This window comes from Octopus sinensis, linkage group LG1 (assembly GCF_006345805.1).
Source record: "Octopus sinensis linkage group LG1, ASM634580v1, whole genome shotgun sequence".
NCBI lineage: Eukaryota > Metazoa > Mollusca > Cephalopoda > Octopoda > Octopodidae > Octopus > Octopus sinensis.
The window spans coordinates 210,473,863-210,497,092 of NC_042997.1; the positions used below are offsets into that span (position 1 = coordinate 210,473,863).

The following is a 23,230-nucleotide window of genomic DNA, read 5'->3' on the forward strand; positions in this document are numbered from 1 at the left end:
CAGTCAAGAATATTTCTTTGGTAAATTCTATATTTTTCCAATTATGGTCATTCAATTTGTTGGAAACAGCAACCAAATCTCCCTCAAATCACTGTTTTTAAGGGGCCCAAACCTTGTATGACATGATCCTAAACATATTCTTAAAAATCCTGGCAGGATGACCTCGGCTGTGTTTGTGTGCTTGACCTCTTATAAGGTCACTGGTGTTAAGTCTTTCACATCATGGGTGACTGTCGGGGGTGGAGTGGGGTGGACAATGGCAGAGAGAATCACTTTGGAAACCAACAAGGAGTTTCTAATTGATCACTCAAACTGCTAGAAAAAGTAACTAGGGCTCCCTCAAAATACAAGCCACCCATTTTAAAAAGGTCCAATTGGAGAATGAATATACTTGTAGGGGGTCATGGTTGGAAAGTCTTTGATCAGAAGTCTGGTTTGGTGTTGACCTGGGGTTAAACAGCTTAATGTTTTGATTGTTGTTCGGTCTCAGGTCAACTTTGAATAGGTGTACTCCATCCATGGCCATCCTGTTAATTTCTTTGGTCAATTCTATAGTTTTCCAACTGGTCTTGCATTAATAATGAACCCATGATCCTCTGTGATCACTCAATTTGTTAGAAATAACAACCAAATCTTCCTCAAATCACTCTCTACCATTTTTAGTCAGAATGGTCATGTTCCAGTCACGACCATTCCAACATTTTGAATCCTTACAACCTCCTTATTAAGTTTGTCCTTCCCTATTTGAGATGATAGGGTGCAATGTGAGAGATTTGGCTGCTATTTCTGGCAGATAAATCAGGGTCCTTTTCTTTTTGATCCCTGGACCCTAGCTTTAAAAGGGAGAGAAAACTGACAATATTGAGACGCACAGTCATATGGTGGCTGTTGTCTTATTTTTATCATTAGGCCGAATGGCAATATTAATGACCACCACCGGTGAATATATAAACATTGATCAGGGAAGTGTGGATGGTGGGGTTAATTGCCCTTATTTCACTGAACTCATTCGTGGTGGGAGTGTCTGCTGAATCCCTTGGATTCAGTACTGAAGGTCCTGGTGGTGGTGGAGGGGCAGGGGAATGTGTTGGGGGTGTTTGAGGGCCTGGTGCATTAGTGGTGGAAGAGGGAACTGGGTCAGATCCTGAAGATTTGGTAGAGACAACTGGAATTAAAACTGAAGCTTATGTAGAACAAACCCTTTTTCTAAAGGTCACCAATCTACAGATATATATAGAAATACTGCATCAGCATTTTTACTCCTTATATGGGGCCATGTTGTTGTTGGAGCTGAGTGTGTAGGGGTTTCCAATTCTAGAAGAGGGTCATTCTGACTAAGAATTTTGTGGGAATCTTTAATCTAAAAATGGTGATTTTTTTTTTTTTTTTTGTATCTTTTACACTTGTTTCAATTGTTAAACTGTGGCCATGCTGTGGCACCACCTTGAATTTTACTCTTTTACTCGTTTCAGTCATTTGACTGTGGCCAGGCTGGAGCACTGCCTTTAGTCGAGCAAATTGACCCCAGGACTTATTCTTTTTAAGCCTAGTACTTATTCTGTCGGGGTCTTTTACTGAACCGCTAAGTTACAGGGGACGTAAACACACCAGCATCGGTTGCCAAGCGATGTTGGGGACACACACACACAGATATATATACCCTAGCCATCTCTCTTTTCTTAGCCATTGCCTCTGCCATCACGTCACACCCTGTGGCTTCCTCTTGAAGTTCCACGCCACCCCCTATTCCTCCCCCTCATCGAGCCCACCTTTGCCCGCCTCCTCATCCGTGCCACCATCCATTCCACCCGCTCCCCCCTTCACTCTCTTGACCACCAACTTCCCCAGGTTTATCTCCTCCTCTCCTCCCTCTGCCCTTCACCCAACCCATGTTTCATTCTTAATCTCAACCACCAACTCCACCGATGAATGTATAAACATTGATCAGGGAAGTGTGGGTGGGGGGGTTTAATTGCCCTTATTTCACTGAACTCATTCAGCAAACTCTTCGCATAACAAATTCCTTCTTTTGTACTTCTTCCAGCCTCATATACACGACCACGTGTGTATCGTTGGCGATCTTCTTTCTCCGTCTTCCCTTCCTTGGACTTTTTTTTTCTGTTTCTGACAAAGAGCTCCGCTCGAAACGTTAAGTCCTCCTCCTTCTTTCTTTCCTTTCCTGAGCGTCCAATAACACTATACTTGTTCCACGTCCTAGCGTTGTTGCGTTTTCTCTTTGTTCATGTTTGGATTAACTTTATATACCTCACGCTCACACGGACCCTGTGACTAACTTTGGATAACCAATTCCTGGAACTCTTACACCTGCGGATTACTGTTACCATTCATTCGGAGTACACCACTCTAATCGTGATTGGAAATCATCAAAAGTTTGTCCGTGACTCTTCCACTTTTTTTCGTCCTCTTTTTGTTCTTTCTTTCTAATTTCACTTTTCTCTTTTTGTTGCCACCATTTACACCTACACCTACATTCACACCCTCTCACCATGCCTGACCTCCACTCCTTCCTCCAATTCCTTCTTTGCCGTTTTCTTGCCTTTTTTCAACCACAATGCTTGCAACCCACAAAAAAACTCTCTCACATGCTTTTTAAAAAACTCATCACTCTAACCATCTCTCTTTTCTTAGCCGTTGCCTCCGCCATCACGTCACACCCCGTGGTTTCCTCTTGAAGTTCCATGCCACCCCCTATTCCTCTCTCCTCATCAAGCCCCCTCTCGCCTGCACTTCCCGCCTCCTCATCCGTACCACCATCCGTTCCACCCGCTCCCTCCTTCACTCTCTTGACCACCAGCTTCCCTAGGCTCACCTCCTCCCTCTGTCCTCCACCCTTCTCCCAACCCATTCTCCGCTTCATTCTTAATCTCAACCACCAACTCCACAATTTCCTCACACACACAAAAAACGAAAAACACCACCTGCTCAACCCTTCACCTCCTTCCTTTACCACACCCCCTCCCCTTCAGCTTCCCCGACCCCTCCAGGCCAATTCAGTAGCCTAGACTTGTTCGTGCACGGCTGCAATGCATTGGTCAACCGATTCAATTTCAAAAAGTGATCCCCCCCCCGAGCCAACCTCACCCATGCTGAATCGATTGCCCTTTGTGACCTCCGTCGCCGTGACAACATTGTCATCAAACCGGCACACAAAGGTGGTGCAGTGGTGGTGTGGCGCGCGGACCTCTACAGAGAGGAAGCGCTTAGCCAGTGTTGGTGGTATGCAATAAGCACCATTCATGCGTGGGTCGCCTGCCTGACTCCCCGTGCCAGGAGCACATAAAAAGCACCATCCAAATGTGGTCGATGCCAGCCGACCCCGACCCCCATCCTGACTGGCTCCCATGCCAGTGGCAGGAAAAAGGCACCCACTACACTCTCGGAGTGGTTGCTGTTAGGGCATCCAGCTTACCAGATCAGATTGGAGCCTAGTCTGGCCTCCTGGATTGCCAGTTCCCCCCCCACCAGTCGAACCGTCCAACCCATACCAGCATGGGAAACAGATGTTAAACGATGCTAGTGCTAAAGGCATTCTTTGTTTCAATATCAAATGGTACCTTCTTGAGCTAGTTCCCAGCATCACCGAATTCTTTCTCTATTCGCCCCTTACATCTAACTCTGACTGTTACACAGGCTTATTTCTAATTGCCCTTTCCAATATTTCAAAGATGATGGAGGTAATTTTTAAATAATTCCCTCCTTTGCGACCAATGATATAGTTTCTATATAAAAAAACCCAAAACCCTGAAAACTGCTTGCTCTCTCTCTCTCTCTCTTCTCCATGACCCTGGAAAGACTGCTTAGCAACCAGCAGCTTCTGCTCTCAAGCAACCAGTGGTCTCTCATTGTTGAAATTTGAAATATCTTGATATCAGAACCTTGAATAATCTCTCCAATTCCCAACAAAACACTGTGGTTTATTCTGACCCTCTCCATCTCTTATTCAAACTCCTGGACTTTATCTCCCAAATGACCCCACATACATTTCCAAAAGTGCCAGGATGTTTCAAGGACAGGCGTACCTTAGTCCTGAGAACAGCTGTCAATCATTAAACTTGGAGTTTGGTGTATAACTCTAGTCCTAATGTGACAAGTACTCTGTCCATTATACGGCAGCTTTGATGCTCCTCTTCCTCTTCCTCACATGCAGCTGACTATCCTCACTTCCACCCAGCTTTACAAGCTTTGGATCACCAGAAACTGTGCAGAAACCTGCAATTTAAACCACTCATTTTGCCACTGGTTCTACCTAAGGATTTCTTTCTTTGCCCACAGGGGGCTACACATAGAGGGGACAAACAAGGACAAAGGGATTGTCGATTGCATCGACCCCAGTGCGTAACTGGTACTTATTTAATCGACCCCAGAAAGATGAAAGGCAAAGTTGACCTCAGCAGAATTTGAACTCAGAATGTAGCGGCAGATGAAATACCGCTAAGCATTTCACCCGGCATGCTAACGTTTCTGCCAGCTCGCCGTTCTGCTGAAGGATTACATTTAATGGTATGTCTTTGGAAACTCAGCCATTTACAGGTCAGTTCAATGGAGTTTTGGTTCTGAAACATTTGAAGATTGGAGAGCAATTATAATTGTCTTAACATTTGGTTTAATGGGGAAAAGGAGGAACCCTTAAAGATCTCAATATTGGTTAAATAAAAAGGCGGCGAGCTGGCAGAACCGTTAGCACGCCGGGCGACCTGCGTAGCCGTATTTCGTCTATCGTTACGTTCCAAGTTCAAATTCCACCGAGGTCGACTTTGCCTTTCATCCTTTCGAGATCAATAAATTAAGTATCAGTTACGCACTGGGGTCGATGTAATCAACTTAATCCCTTTGTCTGTCTTTGTTTGTCCCCTCTGTGTTTAGCCCCTTGTGGGCAGTAAAGAAATGTATATTTTCCGCCGAGGTCGACTTTGCCTTTCATCCTTTCGGGATCAATAAATTAAGTACCAGTTACGCACTGGGGTCGATGTAATCAACTTAATCCCTTTGTCTGTCTTTGTTTGTCCCCTCTGTGTTTAGCCCCTTGTGGGTAATAAAGAAATATATATTGGTTAAATACAAATTGAGATGAGATTTTGTATTTCTATAAAATCTTTAGTTATTAATGACTGTTCAAATATATAGAATTTTGGCAGTTTTCTGGTGGGCCAGAATATCTCAAATACCAAGTGATTTGAAAGTCATCAGTTATCCCAAATTTCGGTCTTTTATGACCATGCTGGAGCATTATTTTGAAGGGCTTTTCATTAAATGAACCTCAGTACTGTGTTTTGCCTGGTGGTGGTTCAGCAAAACAAGCCCAAATAACTAATTCCAACTTTGGCAACAAATGGTGAAGAATTTCATCCTTACTGCTATGGACCCTCTCTTTGCTTTGATTCCTGCCTCTGTTGATGGTTGTTGTGCATTCAGCCAAAGGTTATCCGCTCCATTCTTTGGTCATCCAGTTAATATCTTAATCTCACCTTTTGTTTTCCGTTTATTCTTCCCTCTTGGATTCAGGTGTTGGAGTTCATCCCCGGAATACTTCAGTTTTCTCTTTATAACAGAAACCAAAGATTCTCTTTCTGTTGTCATTTCTTCAAATACATTTGGTCAATGCTTTGGTGGAACAGTCTTTCAAATGTCTTGAGTTTGCTCTTAGAATCCAGCTTTCACATTCATTTGGTGCAACAGGTGAAACCAATGTCTTCGTCAACTATAATTTGTTGCTCTTGTTAACAGCTTTGACTTTCCAAGTTTTAGCGACTGATTTTAAGGCTGATCTTGATATCCTCAGATCTGCCCTTATTTCATGGCTTCTCTCTCTCTCTCTCTTACGGCAGCACACTGATACTTGACCTTGGTGACCTGGTCTGAAGGTCAACCCCTTGGCTTTAGGTGCTGAGTTATTCTGCTGCTTTGGTCAATGCCACGACATTTGTCTTTGGATTGATTTCTGGCTAGTGCACTTTCTACCATGTCCAGTAATCTTTTCTACTCTACAAGGCCCGAAATTTTTGGGGAGGGAGCCAGTCGATTAGATCAACCCCAGTATGCAACTGGTACTTAATTCATTGACCCCGAAAGGATGAAAGGCAGTCAACCTCAGCGGAGTTTGAACTCAGAATGTAAAGACAGATAAAATATCCCTAAGCATTTCGCCTGGCATGCTAATGTTCCTTATTTCTTTATTGCCCACAAAGGGCTAAATATAGAGGGGACAAACAAGGATAGACAAAGGGATTAAGTCGATTATATCGACTCCAGTGCGTAACTGGTACTTAATTTATCGACCCCCCGATAGAATGAAAGGCAAAGTCGACCTTGGCAGAATTTGAACTCAGAACGTAAAGACAGATCAAATACCACTAAGAATTTCACCTTGCGTGCTAACGTTTCTGCCAGCTTGCAGCCTGACCCTGTCCAGTTACCTGTCATACGTCTGGTGTTGCAATAAGGACTAGATTGTTCAGCAAACTGTAGGTTGTCCATGTGGGGCATTTCTATAAAGGCCGTCTCGTGGTGGGGCCTTTCTATAAAGGCCATCTCCTGGTATACTGGTGCTAAATAAAAAAAGCCAAGTGGTTGGCACTAGGTAGGGTGTACAGCTGTAGAAATCAAGCCAAATTAGACTGGGACCTGGTGTCTCTCCAGCCTTGCCAGCTCCTCTCGAACCATCAAGTTCATGCCAACATGGAAAATAAATGATGATGATCATTTATTTTAAAGGTATCAGCTCTTTAACCATTTCATTACTGTTTTCATTTTGAGATGCTCTGTGTTTCTTTCAATTACTTTAAATACAACAAAGAATTCAGTAAAATAAGTCACAATTTATGTTCCTAACACTATCTTAATGATAACTAAGGTTTGGTGAAAGATTTTAATTCAAAACTTATGAAAACAAGACATTTGTACTCAGAGCCAGTTTCAGCCGGGTTGGTAACAAAAGGGTTAATCATTAATAACACAGTTACATAAATTAAAACAATTTATTCATAAATTCAATAATTTTAATTTTGGCAAAGAATATTGAAATCATATAAAAATAGTTTTCTTTACATATCGCATTGCCTCGACAGATACTTCAACCTTTTATTAATTGTCAATACTAGGTTTGTCTTTGAACAGCAAACATTTACAGATAGATATGGTATTCTGAATAAGGCAATATTATTTTTTTTGTCTGAGCAGTGGGTTTACGAATATTTTAAAGGACTTTTAACTTCAGTAAAACCTGGTCAGAATTTCATTTTAAAAAAAAGCGTTCCTTTTTTTTTTCTTTGAAAAAAAAAAAAAAACTGCAAATTTGGCACAAAAACACTTTAAACTTGGAATTGTGATCCCAGCTTAATTACAGAGGAACCTTTGTTTGTTTGAGGTCTCTCTGTAATGGAATGCAAGAACTGGAATCATGAATTCGTTAATTATTCTGTTGATTTCTAAAGACAGATTGTTTTTTTTTTTTTGTTTTTTTTATCAAAAATATTTGGGTTTTAATTTTCTGATATTTTTAATTCCTGAAATTGGGAGAATTTCAGGCTTAGTGAAGATATTGACTGGATATATTTTAGTGTTGGTGTGAAAGTGGACCTGAAGGGGGTTGCACAGGCACGTGGCTATGGAGTTTTGAAAGAGTTTAATATTGCTTAGTAGATGTCCACCTGGAATAGCAATCGACATTGAACAGAATTCAAAACAGGACAATCAGGTATTTTCACCATCTTTGAATTAAAACTTAATACTTATTTCTTTACTACCCACAAGGGGCTACACACAGAGGGGGAAAACAAGGACAGACAAATGGATTAAGTCGATTATATCGACCCCAGTGCATAATTGGTACTAATTTATCGACCCCAAAAGGATGAAAGGCAAAGTCGGCCTTGGCGGAATTTGAACTCAGAACGTAGCGGCAGATGAAATACTGCTAAGCAATTTGCCTGGCGTGCTAACGATTCTGCCAGCTTGCCGCCTGTTAAACTTAATACTGGCACCTAAATAAAACAAGGTACCACAAACCGGAGGTCTAGTTGTCTGCTGTGGCTAACAGAATTCCCAAACTTATTCCATTACCATTCGATGCTTTGCATATTGTAAGAAATAGTAGATGGAATTGGTCAATGTTGTGTTGGTTGGTGTTCTTCCAAAGACAATGAAATATGCTTTCAGGCGCCACTTCTGTGATTCCGTGGTTCAAGAAGAGAACACAAGAAGCATCCCTGTTAATCAGTTTCTGTTTGTTACTCGTTAAACCATTTCTCAGCTTATTTCAGGTGACTAGTTATGTATTAATTAGAAATATTTGGAGCGGGGGGGATCAAATATGTCTTGGAGGAATTAGGAGGATTATCAAACTACTGCCCCCCCCCTCAGTCTTTAAAAGAGAGTTGCAATTGTTTTTCAGTTTTTGAAACCCAGTCCCAGTCCTAATTGATTATCATTTTTCAGATGGAAACGGTAAAACTGTTTGGGACTTTCCTTTATTTTGGGGTTTCAGTCATATCATTTCCATTTTTCAGCCCAGTACGTCTTTAGTCTCAGATCAGCAGTCCAGTTGTGGCCATCCCCGCTTTCTTTTTTTCTGAACAATGAATAACATGTGATACTGAAGGGTGAATCGTAAAATAAATGGATGAGTTTTTTTTGTCTATAAATGTTGGAACATTCTGGAAAAGGACTGATGGATCCAGGGAATGTATCAAATAATGGGATTTGAGTTGTGATGATTAAGGAGAAATGATGTAAAATGGCTGCAAGGACTCTTGGTATCAAGAAGAGTTGAGATCAAATGATAAACATTATCTCACTGCCCAGAATGTGTGTGTTGAGATGTGATGGTTGTAAATCGTGCAAGCAATGTCGGTCGTTTCTTCTGGCCATGGAGAAATTTTGCCTTGCTTGGAAACGGGGGAAGGTTGGGGACAGAAAAGGCATCCAGTCATAGAAAGTAGACTTCACCCAATTCCGTCTAACTCCTGCAGGGAAAGGTGGACATTAAAAGGATAACGATAATTCCAATAAATAGTTAGTGGTTGAACAATCTCATTTAAAGAGTTCCTGTTCTCATTTTTTTTCCCCCACCTAAAAATTAAGATATTTTGTAATCTACCCCAGATTGTCAAATTTATATTATTTCTCTAGTAAAACTAAAATACATCCAAAATATTTCCCTGTGCATCCAACTGTCCAGTCATGTTGCATAGTTGGGAGAGATAGTTTGTTGTTTGTAATAAACCAACTAAATTAGTTGCTCAGTAATTAAAGATACTATTTTCTTTCATGGAATGGCAGAGGGGAGACTAAAATATTCTCAAATAAATAAATAAAATTTAAAAAAAAACCCCAAAAGTTATTGAATTGGAGCCAAGATCAATGCAGCAGACCATGTCTGTTAACTTCCTGACATGACCACCACTGACTAAAACAGTTGATACAAGGCTTGTTAATAAACTCTGAATACAATTGAAATAGCATTAAATAATACAGCTTTTTATATATCCTACTTTGGTGTGTGTAGACACTGGTGCCAGGCATGATGCTGGGGGTTCTGTGGTTAAAAAAACCCCCCAAAAAACATGTGACAATTTCAAGATGGCTGAAATGTGTCTGACATTAATAAGGGTCCAACACAAAATGGCTATAAAGAGATTTCTCTCAGACAAAAAAGAAAATATACATCCCCTTCCAATGATGTATATACTTTTCAAGTATGGCACATGGTTGCTTATTAATATGAAGAGTCTTTCGGTGACTTAAGATTATATTTAACTAGCAGTTTCGCCTGGCGTTGCTCGGGTTTGTAAGGGAAACAACTATATAAGTATTTTTCTAGAGTTACTTCCCTTATATAAACCGAGCAAAAATGCATTAATAATGCGGAAAAATGATGGTAAATTATTTTTAAAATCTTAGACTCATGCTAACACCCAGAAGGGCTTAATATGAATCACGACTATAAGATACCCGGTTTTGGTTAAACTGCACCGCAAAATATGGGTGTAGTTAGGAATCTAAATCGGAGTAGACAGACACTCACACAACTTCACTTTTATATATAAAGATAATTCCATTCTCATCAAAATCTTGATTGCTGAAGCAAGGACTAAGATCAAGATTTTAGTCAAAGTAACAGAGGAGGAGGAACACTTTGTTAGTTTTGATGTGAATCAGAATGATTTTGTTTAATATTCCAAAACTAGAAATTACTTTCAAGCTTCGCTGAAAAGATTAATTACAAACTTTTCTAAGAAACTTGTTATGGAAGAAAGTCTTCATAACAACCAAAGTCACAATTCCTGCTCTGGTTATTTATTTTTTTTTCTTTACGTAAGAATTGATTGTTAAAATAATTTCTAATCTGCCAAAAATTGCCAAATTTTATTGGCAGATTTTGTGTTTTCTCCGAATAAAACTAAAATAAAATGAATCCTAATTCACTTAATGACAGCTATTTCACATCAAACAAATTATACAGGGAGGGCTTCTTGCTGTGAAACTGGCTTCGTTAATGTATAATCACCCAACCTTTTACAAGGCTGGAAGGACACACACACTCAACAAATTAGATGTGAAGCATCTTCCTTTTCAGGGGATTGGAGATCTTTTCTCACCTAATTTAATATCAAGTATAAAAATGATTGATTTATACACAAACTAACCTTCAATTCTCTAAATTTGTAGAGGAAAATGGTTTAAGAATGGGGAACATATTCCCAGAACATTCATTCATATATGTTATGAATGGATTTGATGCACAGAAATTGAAAAAAAGACTGTTTGCATCAGTATTTCTCTAAAAATTGATGAGATAGAAGCATTAAATATCATTTTCTTTGTTAAATTGTTTGGCTTCATGACTTTAAAGACAGTCTCAGAGATCCCTTATTTGATAAATAGTTAAGGGTTAGACAGGATGGGCATCTGGTTGTAAAACCAATGTCACAATAAGACACTCCTCTAACTCATGCTAGCATGGAAAGACAATTGTAACAATGAACATAAAAAAAAAATGGTAGCAAGCCTATTTTTCTGAAAATCTAGATACCATGTATTTTCTGTATGGATATAATCATCATCATCATCACTCTCAGAACATTTGGGATGTCTCTTCAGAGAGAGAGAGAAATCAGGAATTTATGAAGAGAATCATTTGAAAATATTTCTGGCATATTTCGGATCACTACTGCAATCTCTGGAAGGTGAAATTCAGAAATATCAGGACAATGGTTGTTGAAGGTTGACAGGAAATTCTAATATAAAATGACCAATTTATATCAGAACTGAGTGGTGGCCATACAAACCAAGGGACATTTTTGGTTGATCAGTTTTTTTTTTTTCCGCACCATGATTAGTATTACTATTCAAGAAAATGGTTCTTGTAGACAGTCTGCAAGTCTGGAATGTTACAGGCAGCTGGTTGAGGTTGCTTTCTGTTTGTAAAACCAACAGCAATCATTCTGTCCAAACTTTAAAGACAATCAATTAATTGGAATTTTGAGATTTGTATTAATTAAATCAACCAATGAAGTTAACGATTACTGCTGCTGGTGCTGTTGTTGTTGTTGTAGTTTGTGTTACTGATCAACTGTGGGATGAAGGTGAACGGCGGCAGATTATCTCGCAGGTGTTGAGGTGATAAAATATCTTCAGACCGACATCTTCGCATGGAATCTGGATGTGATGGACTTGATGATAATGAGGGTTTCGTATTCACTATCTCCTGGCTGCGGGCCAAGATATTTAAGGCTGTCTCATAGTTCGGAGGGGGAGTGACTGGAACGTTCACCGAGAAAGATTGCTGAAAATTTAAAAGATTCAAAAGATAAACAATTAGAATTACTTCGTTACAATTATCATTAAAATAATCGTTACAACACCTTTGTATTGTTGTATTACAATAACTGTTAAAAAGACAATTACAATTTATAAAACAGTTATAATTTCACAGGAGTGGCTGTGTGGTAAGTAGCTTGCTTACCAACCACATGGTTCCGGGTTCAGTCCCACTGCGTGACACCCTGGGCAAGTGTCTTCTACTATAGCCTTGGGCCAACCAAAGCCTTGTGAGTGGATTTGGTAGACGGAAACTGAAAGAAGCCCGTCATATGTATGTGTATGTGTGTGACTGTGTTTATCCCTCCAACATCGCTTGACAACCGATGCTGGTGTGTTTACGTCCCCCATAACTTAGCGGTTCGGCAAAAGAGACCGATAGAGTAAGTACTAGGTTTACAAAGAATAAGTCCTGGGGTTGATTTGCTCGACTAAAGTCGGTACTCCAGCATGGCCACAGTCAAATGACTGACATGAACAACAGAATTACACCTTTTAATTGTCTCCTTAGTGACTTTCTTCAAATGATCCTTTTAAGACCTTTTAATCCCTTGATGGCACTGTTATTTATTGGTCATTGTTAGTTGTCTGGCATTTTTAAAGTAACTTTACCACACACCATACAATACATGGACAAGTCTATCTACATTCAGAGAATGAAGGGGTGTTTTTTGCCCTTGGTTGGCAAGTTTTTAACTCTGAATTCTATGATAGCAAAAGAAGATGAAATAGAAAACGGTTTCCAGGAGAACTCTCACATCTTTTGGATGTGAAACCAGGAAACATTTCCCAATTTTTCAAAGTATTTAAACAGTCATATGTTGTGGTCATGGCAGGATTAGTCAACTATCACCCCTCCTCTGCTGTGACTGACAGAGAAACTGGTAGCCTCCATGGTTGTCCGAGTGGTAGACACATGAAAAATGTCTCCATGTGAAAGGAAACTCATTCAGAATGGCAGAGGTGAAGAACTGTAGTTGATGTGAAACAAAGTTGGAACTCCAGCCATTATTGACAACTGTTGTTGTTGTGAAGCAACAAGACAGGTAAGGGTGATTAGGTGATGGTCTAGGGCTTAGGGGCGGGAGACCCCAGACCTTCGGGGGAAAAAAAAAAAAAACTTTGGTCGTTTTGTTGTGGTCAAGGGCTCTTTGTTGACGCCCAACACCACTGGGAGGTGGCTCTTGAAGTCGCTGGAAATGGAGATCTTCAGGTCCAAATTCTTGAACGGCTGACTGTTTGTACACTAAGGGTTAGGGGCTAAATGGTCCTTGTTATTATCAGACATTTATTTCTTTGAAGCAGCTTCGTTTTGTCTGAACTCACACAGACCTTGTGAAGCGAATGACTTAATACCAGTCCAACCATTTTAAATTTAATTGTAAGACGTAAGAAACTGAATCTCAAACCATTTCCAGAATATTGGGAAGGGAAGTGGGAAAAGTAGTGTTATGATAGGTTAGTGGGGTTCTTAGCTTAGAATTTTGGTTCTATTGTATCACTGGTGCTATGGATCAATAAGTTTACAAAGGTCATATTGAGATTTCCATTTGCTCCAATGGGTCCACAGCCAACAACCCTGAACATTCAACATGCTTGACTAAACAATCTGATATAAATAAAGAAAAAAAAATACTGAGGAGACCTGTTGAGTCAAGTACATGAACATCGAAACAAATATCAATGGAAATAGTAGTTGTGATACCTGTGCCGGTGGCACATAAAAAGCACCATCCGAACGTGGCCAATGCCAGCGCCACCTCGACTGGCTTCTGTGCCGGTGGCACATAAAAAGCACCATTCAAACGTGGCTGATGCCAGCGCCTCCTTGACTGGCTTCTGTGCTGGTGGCACGTTAAAAGCACCAACTGATCGCGGCCGATGCCAGCCTCCCCTGGCACTTGTGACGGTGGCACGTAAAACGCACCCTCTACACTCACGGAGTGGTTGGCATTAGGAAGGAATCCAGCTGTAGAAACACTGCCAGATCAGACTGGAGCCTGGTGCAGCCCCTGGCTTCCCAGACCCCGGTCGAACCGTCCAACCCGTGCTAGCATGGAAAACAGGTGTTAAACGATGATGATGATGATGATGATTGAATTAATGTCTTGATCTGTTGAGAAACTTCTGACCCAAACTGATGAAAACTGTCTGGAACAAATTTGAATTTCCAAAATCAGTTCTGTGGAATCACAGAATTCTGAAAACAAAAACAATTCCTTATTTCTGGCACCTGATTCAGTCCATACTTCACAGATGTTATTAAGACACAGAATATTGATTTGTAAATGTATATACAATACAGTTCTATTGGAGTGGCCCTTTTGGTACGGAACCATATTCCCAACAGAATATAAATTGTTCTACAAACTTGCCAAGGCACTGGGCTGATGGCCTAATTCTTTCTCTACCAGAAGTTTCAACTCCAAAGTCAATTTCAACTGAAATCATCCTACAACTTGTTGATTAAACCCCAAAAATTCTTTTGGAGCAACACAACAAATAATATATTCTGCTCAACAAGAAGCTAGTATTTCTGGTTCTAAAATAAGGCACTTTGATATTAATGTATAGAATGTATCTCAATAAAATATACCATTATTAACATAATAGGTTGTGGGAAAATATCTAAAGGATAATGTTCACCATTTCCCCCATGCCATTATGCAGGGGTGGTCATCAGTTGCTTTACCCATTTCTACTAATAATGAACGTATGCTGCGTGATTTTGCCATATCTCAGCTTGACACACATGACGTCTGGATGCAGGATGGTGCTCCACCTCATTAGGACAGAAATGAACGTGGCTTCTTGGATGACACTTCTGATATGTGGATCATCATCATCATCATCGTTTAACATCCGTTTTCCATGCTAGCATGGGTTGGACGGTTCAACCAGGGTCTGGGAAGCCAGGAGGCTGCACCAGGCTCTAGTCTTTTCTGGCAGTGTTTCTACAACTGGATGCCCTTCCTAACGCCAACCACTCAGAGTGTAGTGGGTGCTTTTTACGTGCCACTGGAACAGGTGCCAGGGGAGGCTGGCAATGGCTACAATAGGTTGGTGCTTTTTACATGTCACTGGCACGGAGGCCAGTCAAGGTGGCACTGGCATCGGCCACGTTCGGATGGTGCTTTTTACGTGCCACCGGCACAGGGATTACAACTACAATCAGCAGGAGAGGAACCATGGACTGGCCTCCACGATTGCGGGACCAGAGTCCTTGTGGGGTATCCCGAAGGAACACGTCTACTTCCAAGATGTTTGGACAATACCCAAGTTGAGGAGAAAGAATTATTGCAGAATTTGTAGTCCTGGACAATGATAAGGACTTGTGTCTGTGAATCTGCCATTCCATCCAGAGAAGAATCCAGTTTGTGTATTGATTCGGAAGGACAACACTTTGAAGATACAATATAAGTGTTGTTTTGTTTTTGTCTTGAAATTATAATTGTACAATCATCATCATCATTTAATGTCCATTTTCCATGCTGGCATGAGTTGGATGGTTTGACTGAGGTCTGGAGAGACAGTGGTTGCACCAGGCTCCAATCTTGATCTGGCAGAGTTTCTACAGCTGGATGCCCTTCCTAACGCCAACCACTCTGAGAGTGTAGTGGGTGCTTTTTATGTTCCATCAGCACAGGAGCCAGTCAGGCGGCACTGGCATTGACCACACTCGAATGGTGCCTTTTATGTGCCACCAGCTCAGGAGCCAGTCAGGAAGGTCTGGTATCAATCACATTCGGATAGTGCTTTTTATGTGCCACTGGCACGGAAGCCAGTCAGGGGGCACTGACCACAGCTACGATATTGGTTGTACTTGATTCAACAGGTCTTCTCAAATATATTTCACCTGATGCATCAAGGATATTCTTAACAGGGATGGGCAAGCATGGCTGCGATCTCACTTTAGTTGCCGGGTAAATAAAAGTTACTATCACTATGACCCAGCGTTGCCGGGTCATAGTGCTAGTGCATGCATATACAGCTGCGTGCGTGCTCACATACACGCGAATACTGTCCAAATCTCTGACCAATCACATACAGCTAGCTGGCATTCAATTGGTGTATCAAGTTTCGGGCATTTTGATTGGGTTTTGGATAGAAAATTCACAAAAAAGTCACTTCTATTGATTTTTTAATGGCTTTGCGGGGTGACTGGGGAAATGTAAAGATGTGCACGACCACCCTTGGACGGTTTTGAATGACCATAGAAAGTGCGAGCCCTCTAACTGAAAAATTGTGGATTTGTATAAAGGACACACACACACACGGACATTTTGCCGTTTATATATATTGAGATATCATTTTGAAATTTGTTTATTGTTATTATTAGAACTGGATAAAGCAACTTATGGCCATCCCTGTGTATAAGAGAGAGAGAGCTTATAGTGTCTTGTATTTACCATTCTCTGTCTTTCTGGTGTCATTGGATATCTGTTTGTAGAAATGACCTCTTCGTAGGGTGGAGGTGGTTGATATAGCGACAGGTTGTCAGACTCCACATCAGCTGAAGAGTTTACTTCCATCTGAGAATCAGCTGCAAAATCAGAAAAAAACCCAAATTGCATTAACATCGTTAATATTACACAAAACATCAACATTATTGCTACATCATCATCATCATCGTTGTCATCATCATCATTACAAATAAGAACATTATCATTACAAACCTCTGTAAATGTTCAAGCTATAAGAAATAACAGCCAAGTTGTCCTCAAATCACACTCTGACATCTTCAATAAGGAAATGTGAATTGGACAAAATAGTTCCTGAGATACAAAACTGAAGGATGGTCATGGTTGGAATGTCTTTGGTTAGAGATCTACTGACAAAGTTTTCAACAATTTACATAATCCTGCTGACAATGATCCTCGACCTCATTAAATTTCCTCGTTATCATTAATGGCAGAATGGGGAACTAAATTCTCCTGAGGTGTTCAGTTACGATCCTAGTCATTCAGAGTTCAAAACCCATCAGGGTTAATAAAATGAACAGAACCCCAAACACTTGACCAGTAGTTTAACATATGTCCAGAATCCAATAAAATCCTTTCTACAACAAGACCTAAAATTTGGTTGCCGGGAGCGGGGGTAAGTGAACCCCAGTACCCCACTGGTACTTATTTTATTGACCTCAAATGGACAAGAGGCTATGTCTATCTTGGTGGGATTTGAACTCAGATTGTAAAGTCAGGTGAAATGCTGTTAAGCATTTTGTTTTAATAATTCTGTCGGCTTGCCACCTTAAGTGCCTACAATAATGGTTTCCAATTTTGCCACAAGGGCAGCAATTTTGGGGGAGGGTGAAGGTCACTACATAGAACGACCCCCAGTAGAGTCACCTTTTTTTGTGAACAAATGTACACTAATTTCATCATCATCATCGTTTAACATCTGTTTTCCATGCTGGCATAGGTTGGACAGTTCGACCAGGGTCTGGGAAGCCAGGAGGCTGCACCAGGCTCCAGTCTGATCTGGCAGTGTTTCTACAGCTGGATGCCCTTCCTAATGCCAACCACTCCGAGAGTGTAGTGGGTGCTTTTTACATACCACCAGCACAGGTGCCAGGCGAGGCTGGTAACGGCTATGATCAGTTGGTGCTTTTATGTGCCGCCGGCATGGAAGCCAGTCGAGACGGCGCTAGCAATAGCCACGTTCGGATGGTGCTTTTTACGTGCCACCGGCACTGGTATCACAACTGAAAAGTATGTTGTCTATTGACTATTTTATGCATGCTAGCCACTGGTAGAAAATTTCTCTAATTTTTCTATCCTATACTCTTTACTCTTTTACTTGTTTCAATCATTTGACTGCGGCCATGCTGGAGCACCGCCTTTAGTCGAGAAAATCAACCCTGGGACTTATTCTTTGTAAACCTAGTACTTATTCTATCGGTCTCTTTTGCCGAACCGCTAAGTGACGGGGACGTAAACACACCAGCATCGGTTGTGAAGCAATGCTAGGGGGACAAACACAGACACACAAACATATACACACACACTTATATATATATATATACATATATACGACAGGCTTCTTTCAGTTTCCGTCTACCAAATCCACTCACAAGGTATTGGTCGGCCCGGGTCTATAGCAGAAGACACCTTCCCAAGATGCCACACAGTGGGACTGAACCCGGAACCATGTGGCTGGTTAGCAAGCTACTTACCACACAGCCACTCCTGTGCCTATATATATTTTCCTAATATGATTCTCGTAATTTTGAAGAAAATCAACCACTGCCAAGTGGCATCAGCCACAACTGTAATTTCCAATTGATTGTGATTTTGATTTTACTTGACTCAATAAGTCTACTCAGGCTCATCTTCCATCTTGCCATTTCTATATTAACCTTTAAAAAACTGGGATCATCTATTGAGCTTGTGTGTGTGTGTGTGTGTGTGTGTGTGTGTGTAAGGTGGCAGAATCGTTAGTATGTTGGGAAATTGCTTAAGTAGCATTTTCTCTCTCCTTATGTTCCGAGTTCAAATCCTGCCGTGGTCAACCATGCCACTCATCCTTTCAGTTGCGTACTGAGCGTTGAGGTATTTTTCTTACCCCACCCCAACAACATTTCAATCCTTGTACCTACAGTAGAAAGGATTGTTTTGTGTGTGCATGTGTGGGAAGGGGTTTGAAAAAAAAAGACAAAAACCACTTTAGAGAATTACTATTTGTAAATCTCACAACATGAGATATTCAACAACAGTACTTTGGAGTAAAGATTGTTTGCCAACATAACATGGCAGTCCTGGTTTAGGATGAATGTTACTGTAACTTAGCCCCAGGAGACATCGTCTCCAGCTGGCCATACGACCCGATCTGTGTCCTTATATTTTCAAGCAAGGGAATAAGGACACAGATCATGTTTTATAGCCAGCTGGAGACGATGTCTCCTGGGGCTAAATTACAGCAACATTCGTCCTAAACCAGGACTACCATGTTATGTTGGCAAACAATCTTTACTGCAAAGACCTCTTTGTTTTAGAGATTTGCTGAAAGAAGGACAAGGAAGAAAGAGAGAACTCCTTACATGTGGTCTGCGCTCTGTGACGTCCTCTTTGCTGCAGGCAGTAGACAATGGTGAGAAATATAACAATTGCTAAACCTATGATAATCATCACCAAGATGGTATTCACATTGTCTTCTCCATCATCTGAAATATAAAATGAAATAATCATACTTCATGGATTCTACTGCAAGAATGGTTATGGCAATAATGCAGAGGAAACGGCAAAAGAGATGACGAGAGTTATGCAACATGGATGACGGCATGCGGTACTTGAACTGTTCTCTCCAGTAATCTTGGTTCGTTTCTAACTTTTACTGTTTTACTTGTTTCAGTCAGTTTGACTGTGGCCATGCTGGAGCACCGCCTTTAGTCGAGCAACTCGACCCCGGGACTTATTCTTTGTAAGCCTAGTACTTATTCTATCAGTCTCTTTTGACGAACCGCTAAGTTATGGAGACGTAAACACACCAGCATCGGTTGTCAAGCGATGTTGTGGGGACAAACACAGACACATAAACACACACACACACACACATATATATATATATATGATGGGCTTCTTTCAGTTTCCGTCTACCAAATCCACTCACAAGGCTTTGGTCAGCCCGAGACAATAGCAGAAGACACTTGCCCAAGGTGCCATGCAGTGGGACTGAACCCAGAACCATGTGGTTGGTAAATAAACTACTTACCACACAGCCACACCTGCACCTATAATTAGTCAATTTAAATTTTACAATTCTCTCCCTTGTCTCATTTGAAAAGAATTTTCATTAAGGCTAAATGACACATTATTTACAATGGATGGATAGGTGTCCCCACCTTGTTTGTTGTTATCACAACATTTCAGCTGATGTACTCTCCAGCCTTCCTCAGGTGTTCTAGTGGAATTTCGAACCCGACCCTTTATTTGACAAATGGGGTACACTGTTCTCATTCCTAAGTACCTTTTTTTGCTGATGCCATTTTTTTTTATTTCCTAGGTTATTTGCTTGTAGGCCTATGGGCATATAGCCTAGTTTATAAGAGCATGGACTACTAACCCTCACATTCTGGGTTCAATCCTAATCAGGGGCTTGAGAAATAATATCAACAAAAAAGGCGGCGAGCTGGCAGAATCACTAGCACGCCGGGCGAAATGCGTAGCCATATTTTGTCTGCCGTTACGTTCTGAGTTCAAATTCTGCTGAGATCGACTTTGCCTTTCATCTTTTCGGGGTCGATTAAATAAGTACAAGTTATACACTGGGGTCGTAAAGAAATAGGTATTTCATCTGCCGTTATGTTCTGAGTTCAAATTCCACCGAGGTTGACTTTGCCTTTCATCCTTTCGGGGGTCGATAAATTAAGTACCAGTTACGCACTGGGGTCGATATAATCGACTTAATCCCTTTGTCTGTCCTTGTTTGTCTCCTCTGTGTTTGGCCCCTTGTGGGCAGTAAAGAAATAAATGTAAAAAAAAAAACACAACACCAGCAAAAAAGGATACTTAGGAGTGAGAACAGAGTACCCTATTAGTCAAATAAAGGGTTGGGTTTGAAATTCCACCAGGACACCTGATGACGGCTGGAGAGTACATCAGCCGAAATGTTGAGGTAACAACAAACAAGATGAGGACAGCTAACCATCCATAATGTACATAATTCTTCATCTCAAAAATATAGAATAATATTAAATAACATTTCCAGTTTTGTTTCATAACTTAGCAGCTCAACAAATAGATATTGATACAATAGATACCAGTCTGAATACTGGTGTTCTTGTCATTGATTATAACTACATGAGGCAGTGCTCCAGCATGGCCTCAATCCAACAACTAGAACTAAAATAGACAAGGAAACAATTATTGTTGTTTTGTCCTCAATATTTAACTCTGTGACCACAAAGGTTCCAGTTGTGGCCATCCTGTTCTATACATTAAACACTACATGTTCATTGTTTCTTTTTTTTTTTAAGATAGTTGGGTGTGATTTGAAAGAGATTTGGCTGCTAATTCTAGCAAGCTGACCAGGTGCCTGGTTTGAGCATGCCTTCCTCCAGTCCCAGGGCCACTAAAAAAGTAAAAAAGACAAAAACAATGAAAAGAGAACAACAATGGCAACGTTGTTGATAAAAGAGAAAGATTTTAACAAGAATTTGTCGACAGGTGCCACGTAAAAGCATCCAGCACACACTGCAAAGTGGTTGGCATTAGGAAGGGAATCCAGCCATAGAAACCATGCCAGAACAATGGAGTCTGGCGTGGCCCCTGGCCTTGTTAGCTCTGGTCAAACTGTCCAACCCATACCAGCATGGAAAACAGACATTATAAGTAGCATTAAGTAAAATATGGGTGTGTACAATCATATTCAACACATCTATGTACACTTAAGTGAGGAAAACTGCTGTGAAAATTAAATTCCCCTTAAAGACAAGTGTGGGAAAACAACACCACTGGGCCACGATATCATTGCACTACAGGACGTGCTTTGTGAGCTATGAACACTGGATCCCTTGTTCATAGCCAACTAAAAACTGCCGTTTTTATATTTAAACAGAAACTGATAAGTTTGCTGATGTGTGCAAAGCTATGTCAAGCTAAAATGATTTAACTAGAGGCACACTAAGCAATGTCAATTGTAACATAGGTGCATACAATTATATTTAACACATTTGTGTACACCCAAACGTGGAGAGGCCATTTCCGCAGAAATTGTCTCCTTATAAACATTGATGATGCCCAATGACACAGAAACACGTATCCTACAGTATGATGATATTATTCATAGCCCAGCATATAGTGCTGGGTCCGACAGCATTTAGGGCTGCCTTCTGAAGGAACTGGTAGTGGTGGTGGCGGTAAAGGGGTAGACTGTATTACTTAGTCAATTGTCAATCTTTATATATATAAAGCTGAAGTTGTCTGTGTGTAGCAGGTTTGGTAGCCTTCAACTAACATTCTCCTCCGAGACCCTGTGGCACAAGTTGACCAAAATTGAGAGTATGATAGAAGAAGGCTTGCTCTTCCTTCCATAGAAGAAAAAATTCAAATCGGACCATGTTAACACCAAAAATTATTTACATCAAAAAGGTGCTTTTTTTCTATGAAAATCCCTATTTTTTACGATTTTTTTTTACTGCTGTGTCGCCATTTTTCGGTGTATTTCAACCAGAAAAATGTTCACTTAAAGAGAATAACAAGCTACATAATGCAATTTTTTTACTTTTCAAAAATTCCAATTCTAAAGGGTCAAAACAAACCCGAGCAACGGCGGGCGATACTGCTAGTGATGAACATAACATCATCATCATCATCATCATCATTTAACGTCCGCTTTCCATGCTAGCATGGGTTGGACAGTTCAACTGGGGTCTGGGGAGCCCGAAGGCTGCACCAGGCCAGTCAGATCTGGCAGTGTTTCTACAGCTGGATGCCCTTCCTAACGCCAACCACTCCGAGAGTGCAGTGGGTGATTTTATGTGCCACTGACACAGGAGCCAGACGAGGCTGGCGAACGGCCACGCTCGGATGGTGTTTTTTATGTGCCACTGACACAGGTGCCAGACGAGGCTGGCAGACGGCCACGCTCGGATGGTGTTTTTTATGTGCCACCAACACAGGTGCCAGACGAGGCTGGCAGACGGCCACGCTTGGATGGTGTTTTTTTATGTGCCACAGACACAGGTGCCAGACGAGGCTGGCGAAAATGAATAAAAGAAAACATTGTCCTGGTGAAAAGAGGTTAGAAGAAAATAGCCTGACCAGCCACAGGTCAACCACAAAGGGAAACAGAAGCAATACTTACGACACAAGCTGAGATCCGATACACAGGATCCATTTTTACATCGTTTGTGATGCTCACAAAATGTACCTCGAGGAGCATCTGTTGTTCTTCTTGAGTTGTTATGAGTATTCATTATGAAAGACAAAATTGGTATGATTTGGAGTTTACTCCACGGATTATCTTCAGCTGTAAATACAGAGAGAAAAAAAAAAAATTTTGATGACCATCACCTATTACTTACATGCAATGATTCATGGATTGCGTTAGAGTAGAGTTTGGGTTTAAGAGGATCACGGTTGCTTTTTCTAGCACATAAGCTTCCTTGTGTAAGAGAAGTTGAGATAAGGGGTCATTTATCTTTTGTGAAGGTATGGAAGGGAAGCTGAGTAAGGAGTGCAGAAGGGGGAGGAAGAGAGAGGAGAGAAAGAAGTGAATAAAAGGGGGAGGGAGGAAGTAATAGATGAAAGGAACACATGTAGAGATGTGGATTAGCCACATGTGCAGGTAAGTGCAGCCACGTGTGCAGGTGAGGGCAACTGCAAACCAATTACTTAGAAGAGATAATTGCAGGGTGAGAGGAAAACTGAAATAGTTTATCTGCAACAAATAT

General features: G+C 40.9%; 1 protein-coding gene across 3 annotated transcripts in view; it reads right to left on the bottom strand.

Annotated features, from left to right (window-relative positions):
• Window positions 1–6,981: 6,981 nt before the first annotated feature.
• The window catches only part of LOC115211733, a 104,400-nt gene continuing 88,151 nt past the window's right edge, over window positions 6,982–23,230 (bottom strand). For all 3 annotated transcript variants that reach the window (XM_029780390.2, XM_029780396.2, XM_036509133.1), the window contains exons 2-5: window positions 22,642–22,806; window positions 18,878–19,000; window positions 16,248–16,381; window positions 6,982–11,803 (exon numbers count right to left, since the gene is read on the bottom strand). In XM_029780390.2, the coding sequence (XP_029636250.1) occupies window positions 11,534–11,803; window positions 16,248–16,381; window positions 18,878–19,000; window positions 22,642–22,806 (692 nt within the window). In that variant the 3' untranslated portion in view covers window positions 6,982–11,533. The remainder of the gene's footprint in view (window positions 11,804–16,247; window positions 16,382–18,877; window positions 19,001–22,641; window positions 22,807–23,230) is intronic.